The sequence below is a fragment of the Myotis davidii genome, unplaced genomic scaffold (assembly GCF_000327345.1).
Source record: "Myotis davidii unplaced genomic scaffold, ASM32734v1 scaffold425, whole genome shotgun sequence".
NCBI classification, from domain to species: Eukaryota; Metazoa; Chordata; class Mammalia; order Chiroptera; family Vespertilionidae; genus Myotis; species Myotis davidii.
The window spans coordinates 4,660,145-4,666,988 of record NW_006296413.1 but is presented as its reverse complement, the minus strand read 5'-3'; the positions used below and the strand labels follow the sequence as shown (position 1 = coordinate 4,666,988).

At 62.1% G+C, this 6,844-nt stretch overlaps 1 protein-coding gene and 1 long non-coding RNA gene across 7 annotated transcripts in view; one reads left to right on the top strand and one right to left on the bottom strand.

Moving 5' to 3' along the window:
* LOC107184357 overlaps positions 1-1,672 on the top strand; it is a 12,305-nt gene extending 10,633 nt beyond the window's left edge. The window contains exon 3 of the long non-coding RNA XR_001515183.1: positions 139-1,672. This is a non-coding gene — a long non-coding RNA (uncharacterized LOC107184357). The remainder of the gene's footprint in view (positions 1-138) is intronic.
* Positions 1-6,844, bottom strand: part of MACROD1 (MACRO domain containing 1) — a 185,577-nt gene that overhangs the window by 145,698 nt on the left and 33,035 nt on the right. The window contains exon 4 of one of the 6 annotated variants that reach the window (XR_001515181.1): positions 6,464-6,695. The exons of 3 other annotated variants lie outside the window; for them this stretch is intronic. Coding sequence is in view for 2 of the 3 variants with exons in the window: in XM_006771634.2 (XP_006771697.1) it covers positions 6,628-6,695 (68 nt within the window). In the remaining variant the exon portion in view is untranslated. Of the gene's footprint in view, positions 1-5,648; positions 5,911-6,459; positions 6,696-6,844 lie in introns of those variants that run through there. 2 more of the 6 variants (XM_015569081.1, XM_006771634.2) reach the window with 2 other exon arrangements.

The window sequence follows — 6,844 nt, the reverse complement described above, 5'->3', positions numbered from 1 at the left end:
GGGTTCTGCTCACTCTGCGTCCCTGCTCTCGGGAACGGGGTCGCCCTCCGTCAGCATGCCATGTGCCCTGCACCGGGCAGAGCGGTGTCAGAGGAGCGGCGATTGGCCGGAGGGCAGGGAGGATGAGAAGGGGTCCAGCCTTTTCAAAAGGCCTCAGCTGCTCTGACAAAAGCCAGAGGCAGGAGGGCGGGACTGACAGCCGTCCCAGGGCCCGGGCTGACCGTTCGATGGACATGAAAAGATGCTGCTGGCCCTTCAGGGAAGGGGGTGGGCAGGAACGGACACGAGACCTGCGTGAGATGGAGGCGAGACGCGGCCGGGCTCGCCGTGGCCTGGCCGACAGAAGGGTCCCACCCAGTGGGGCTCCCCGCTCCCCAGCCCCAGGGACGGGCCGAGGGGCAGGGACACCTTGCATTCGAAAACAAACCTTTTTCCCTTTTCCTGTTTTCTCAGTGTCAGGAGAGAGATTTTCCAAGCCTTAATTCCACGTGTGTATAAAGGTGGCCTCCCTTTGGCCTGTGGGGCCTCCAGACACAGGCTGGTCCCCATTCCCGGCAGCTCGGAGGGGCAGAGGGGCGTCAGGGGGTGGCCGGGAGGAGAGGGTGCGTGCGGGTGTGGGGTGCTGGCCGGAGGGCAGGCATCCATGGTCTCTGCTGTTTCAGAAGTGAGGTCCCCTCCCTCAAGGCACCCCTCCTGCCTTCCGCCAGTGTCCCAGGAAAGTTGGTCCCTGGACACCCCACTATCAGCCCCCAGGTCCCCAATGCCAACGTGCTCAGTCCCCCTCCCACTCAAGGCCCTCCCTCCTCCTCTCCCCAGGCCAGGCAGTGGTCAGGTCATCCCTCCGAGGCTGGGAAGGCACCGGGGGCAGTAGGGGGCCCAGTCCATGGGGCTGTGTGTAAGGGAGGGCCTTGCAGGCCTGGGACCAGCCTGTGCGGAACATTCCCCAGAGCGTTAAGCAGGCCTGGCCCGCCCAGCCCCAGGACGGAGTCCCTCTCCTGCTCCGGCTCTTGCACGACCAGCGCTCAGGCAGGGCTCACACGGGGGCTCACACGGGGACTCAGAGCCCAGGCCCTGCCTGATTCGCCGCGCATCGTCCCACCGCTGTAGGCGCAGAAGTTCGTGGAGACCTGGCCCAGCCAGCGCCCTGGGGCCCGCCCTCATCTTTTCTGCCCTAAGCACCCCAACATCTTCCCAGCGTTGTGTCTGAGAGCGGGACTGGGATGTCTGCTGCCTCACGTCCCCCCAAGCCAGGGAGGGGTCTAAAGCCGGGTCCACTCTGAAACCCCACTCCTGCCCGATCCAACTCCCCCGCAGCTGGCCACGTAACCACGAGAGGGAGGATGTCCCAGGCCCCCACCCCACCCCACCCCGGATGCATGTGAGGACACAGGGCCCATGAAGACAAGCTGGGACCTGGGTGGGCCACCACTTCTGTCTGAATCTGCCTTCGGGGGGTGGCCCGCCGGACCCTGCAGCCTCTAACCAGCCAGGGCAACCTTGCTGGCCTCGGCGGGGACGGGTGCATTTTGTGGCATTTAAAGCAGGTTTAAAGCAAAAAAAAAAAAAAAGCCCACGACATGTCTTTGGTTAAGTGGTTTACCCTCCGTGGTAATTAGATGTAGCGATTGGACTCTCTTTTCTATTACATGGCAATTTTCCTTTAAATTTCCCCCTAAAAAAAAAAAAGGAAGGAGAGGAGGCAGCAGGGCCGGGAGAGCCATTTGCATTTTGCGAATGAGGCCTCTAAGCTGAGCTCAGGCGTTGGGCCCAATGTATGGAATGCTTCAGAGATGACTAAGAATAAAACCCATTAATTAGTCATACTCGGCTCCACAGACATGACGTGCATCAAAAGCTCCTTTTCTTCCCTGCTCTCCGTCCCTCTTCCTGTGGCCTCCTGAGGAAGCCTCCGTCTTCTCCCTGAAATTGGCTCCGGCTTCCTGGACCGCCTCCATGGTAACAGGCCGGTGGCTAACCAGGGGGCGACCCTGCCCGGGGCCGCGGTGCTGGGCTGGGGGGCAGGAGCTGGGGCAGGGGCTTCTCGCTCTGGGTGATGCTGGCAGAGGAGGTGACCGCGGCCGGGAAGATGGCAGTGGCTGGGGGGCCCAGGCTTCCCCACCCAAAGCCTGAATAAAGGCCCCTCCTGCCTGTGCCTCTCCTTCCTCCCTGACGGGTCCAGGGAAGCTCCCCAGCCCCAACAAGGGGAGCCCAAGGCCAGGCAGAGGGGGAGGAAGGGCTGGGGGGCCCCCCAGGGAGCTACGGGGAAAGTGTGCTTTGCAAATCCACAGCTTCTGTTTCCCCCCTGTCAAGTGGGGGTGGGCTGAGGTGGCGCCTGGCTGCACCCAGGAAAGCTGGGTGCTCCAGAGACCACCTCCCTCCGCGCATCCTGGAACTAGTTGGTCCAATAGGTGACGGAGGACCAGAGAGGAGGAACAGCCAGGTGAGGGACGCCCGTGGGTCTGAGCAGGCTGATCGGAGCCTGGAGACGGGGCTGGGCAGCGCGCCTGTGGCTGCATCCGAGCCTCCCTCCTCACCCCCTGGGAGCTGGGGACCAAGGGGAGGGCGCCCTGCCCCCCCCGAAAATGGCAGCACGAGTCCCAAAGCCAGCCCACGCCACTCCGGAAACCTGCGCCTGCTGAATGCACCAGGGAGGAGGACCGGGCACCTGAGGCTGATGCTTATGAAAAATACAAGGAAAATGGGATGCGGCAGACAGGGAGCGAGGGGGCCGGGGCGCCTGCTGGAAGGAGGGGCCTCGGGGTGCACGGCAGTCTGTGCCCCCAAGGACCAGACCGAGCTCTCGGGGCCAGGACATGGCCAGGGTCAGCTGTGGGCGTCCCAGGAGCCCAGGTCCCCTCCTGCATTCGGTCGGCGCAGGTGATGGGCAGCAGACACCTGGCGCTGGACCACCGCCAGGCTGAGTGCTAACAAGCAATTCACAGCCTTCCAGGATGCAGGCAGAGGAGCATCCTTTTTTCCCGAGGAGGGATGAAAGGCTCAAAAATGCAAATCATTACCATTTACAACCAAGCGAGTCTGCTAAATTGATTAGGAAAGATTAAACTCCTTGGAGGTGAAGGAAAAGGGGATTTTTCGAGTTTTATGAACCTGCCCCTAGTGACCATGCGTGTAGCAGGGATTTGACGAGCCGGGCTCCGGGGCTGCCTCTTGGCAGCTGCTGGGGGAGCTGACGGCCGACACCACCCAGGCCAGAGCGCTCGGCGTGCCCGGGGTTGATGAAGCTGGGGTTCAAGCATTGCCTTCAGAGAAACCAAGTCTGCCTCCATCCGGGGCTTTGAGCTCTGGCTCTAAGCCAAGGCCGGCTACTCGGCCCTGACAACCGTCATTCAGAAGCTGTCCCAGCCCCCAGCAGAGCCTCTCCCCCTGCCCCCCAGATTCTGTCTGCCCGCAGCGGTCCAAAGTGAGGGGAAGTGGCCAGGCCAGTCCCTTAGAGAGTAGGACTCAAGCCATGAGCTTTTCTGCTTCTTTCTGTTCCAGGATGGGTGGGTCTCCGATCCATCCGTTCCCTGCAGTCAGTGAAAGGGGTGTGGGGCCAACTGTAAAGGGAAAAGTGAAGGCAGGGAAGAGAAACTGGCCTAGCAGAGGGATCAGGCAGTGAGCTCTCCGTCACAGGGAGCATTCAAGTCCTTGATGAGGGTATGGCAGGGATTTTCCTGGTTCTTGGACTAGAAGGTCCTGGTCCCCCCGCCCTTTACGTTATCATCTCCAGGACCCTGAAAGGGAGACATGGAGAGGATGAGTGTGCTGCTCCGAATGACTGGTCCTCTGAAAACCCCAGACCAAGGCCGTCCCCCAGCCCCATCAAAGAGCTGCCTGTGCTACAAAAGAGAGGCCACAAAATTCCGACCCTCGGTGTCCCCTGGGAGAGGAGGCACAGACATCACCACTCCATCCAGGAGTCTGGGCAGCGGGTTCAGAGGGTGGCCCACCCCTGGGGCTGGCTCACCTGGGGCCTCCTCCCAGCCTCGCCTGCGGGTCCCGGCTGCCTCCTGGGCCTGCTCGCACTGCAGGGCCCTTGCCATGCCGAGCTCCCACCGCCGTCCCACCGGCTGTTTTCCTAACTCGACACCCTCAGCGCTGCTGCTCGGTACATCCATCCCAGCCAGGCTGACGGCTGCCTGGGGCACCGTTCGCTCTGCCTTTTAAGCAGTTACCATTTCTTTTGAAATGTTCCAAGTACTTGCCTGGAAAATCCACGTCTGCTTCTTTAAAAACACTCAGAGAAAGGTCCCCAGGCTCTGGATTCCCCCTCCCTCTACCTTCTCCTTTTCCCTTTGCATTTTTAACAGTGTCTGTCTCTGGCTTCGTAAGTTCCATTATGGCTGCGGGCAGGCCCACTTTCCCACCATAAATGGGATTTGCAGGCGCGCCCAGACCCCCGAGGCCGCAGGGGCCAAGCGCCTGTTCTCCCCTGGGCAGACCTTCAGCCCCCCGCAGCTCCTGCCCTGCTTCCCGCTGGACAGGGGTCACCCCCTCCACCCTTCCGGGGCCTTGTGCTACCGAGGTGCCCTGCTTGTGCCGGGCGGGCAGTGGGCATGCTGCGGGGGCTCACCCCCACTTCCTAGCAGAGTCAGCCCGAGGCCCCGCAGTCATCCGAGCGAGCAGGGCACCTGAGCCCCGTCCTTGCGCACCCACCCACGCCGTCCCCCACACCTGAAAGCCGGAAACGCTGAGCCCGAGAGTCCTTGCAGGAAGGTCTTCGCTGTCACCGCCCCTAAATCTCTTTTACAGCTGTCAGGGCGGACGGCTGCTCGGGCAGGGTGCCAGGCCCCTGAGCTCGTCCGTGTCGGGTCACTGAGCCCAGCACAGCGCCTGGCACACGGCTGCTCCGTGATCTCTTCTCCAACCCTCCTCTCACTTCCTTGTCCTCCTGCCGACATTTGCCCCCTCAGGCTCTGCGCAAAGGGCCCAGGCGTGTTAGCAACCCCCGCCCCCCAATCTGGCACCTGCCCCCTGGCAGCCTAGCACGCGAGGGGCCTCTCAGGGCTCCTCCTCTCTGAAGCATCTCACTCCGCTCTCCCTTGGACCCACCGATCATCAGCTGCGAGCCTGACGGGGAAATCCAGCCCGTGGGCGGCGTTCGCAGGCAGCCTGGCTGACTCGGTTCCCCCTCTCTGAGCCGGTTCCCCCTCTCTGAGCCGAGCCCCAGGCAGAGGGCTGGGTGCCCCACCTGTGTGACCCTCCCATCGAGTTCCCACCCCCTGCGCCGCCCCCTGGAGGAACTAACCAAGCTTTCTCCTCAAGATGGAGAAAAACAAAGGCAGCACGAGCTGACAAAGCCACAGCAGCAGCGGCTGCCGCACGCTCGTCTCCCTGGAGCTGGCAGTCCCGGGCGCCGCTCACCTGCCCTGTGCCGGGGACATGCCTGCAGAGTCCCAGCGACCGCCCACCTCGGGCTGGTCCTGTTTCCGAAAGTTCTGGCTACCCAGCATAAGATACAAAACCCTGAAACTAGCCTTAGCTTTTCTTTTTAAAAAATATGTTTTTATTGATTTCAGAGAGAAAGAGAGAGGGAGAGAAACATCAGTGATGAGAGAGAATCATTGATTGGCTGCCTCCTGCATGCCCCACACTGGGGATGGAGCCCGCAACCTGGGCATGTGCCCCGACCGGGAATCGAACCGTGACCTCCTGGTTCATAGGTCGACGCTCAATCACTGAGCCACACCAGCCAGGCACTAGCCTTAGCTTTTTTTCTACCTGACCCAGCACGCCACCTGCCAGCAGGCCAGTGTGCCCGCTGAGACGCCCACCCGGCGTCCAGGGCCGGGCGCCAGACCGCAGTGGGTGGGGGGTTCTTTGGATGAGGAACCTGGTGCCTTGCAGCTCACAGAGATGCTGAGAGCCGTGGGGAGGGGTCTGGATGGCCCTGCACGTGAGGTTTGTCTTCTGGAAGGGAGAGAAGAGGGGAGCGACGGTGCGGAAGGTTGGGGAGCTGCAGGGGGTGAACGTGGAGATCCAGCTGGCTGGAGCGGACGCCCGCTCATTACGGATGTCCCCAGGAGGGTGCAAACGGGAGGCAAAGGGGAGAAGTCCGCTGAGAGCACCCCAGGCGTGAACTGCAGAGGGAATGTTTTGAAGACCCGCCGGCAGCAGACCCCTTTGCCGGTCAAGGTTGTTGCGTGGCCTTTGGCGTTGAGCGGGATCCGTCCCGGTGGTCTGGGGAGGAGGCTGGGAGGGTCCTCAGCCAGGCCCTGGAGAAGGGTGGGCCCCTTCCCCCTCCCCCCTCCCCTACAGAAGGCGGTGCCCCATCTCTCGCAAGCCCGTGACCAAGGTCCCTTCCGCTGCCGAGGGACCCCTGCCCAGGCACCCCAGCCCCCCTGGGGCCCCTTCCCTTCCTCCCCTGCAGGAGCAGCCCCATAGGCCACTGGGCCGCCCAGCCCTTGTCTCCCCTTTTTCTCTGAAGGGCAAAGCAGTCCGGGGGTTGGAGGGATGGGGCCACCCCTGGCCTCGCCACCGGCCTCACCCCAGCCTCGCCACCACAGAGGGTTTGGAAACCAACACACACGCCCACCACGACCACAACACAAACCAAAGTGCACTGCGACCGCCGGCCTCCTTCCTGTAGGTGCCTTGAAACGTCAATGTCGACACGAATGTGATGAACTATCTGGTCCTATTTTCTGTTTGTCTGTTTTCATATGAAATGTCCAAGTCCACTTCCCTTGTCCTTTCTTGAAATAAATAGAAAGATTTAACTTTTACCGTCGTCTCGCCGCTGACTCTCGGCTCGGGGCCCAGCGTTCCAGGGGTCAGGGGCCTGTCGCACTGTCTTGGCGCCCACACCCCATCCCCAGGCCTCTCTCCCTGGGGCAGCACTGGC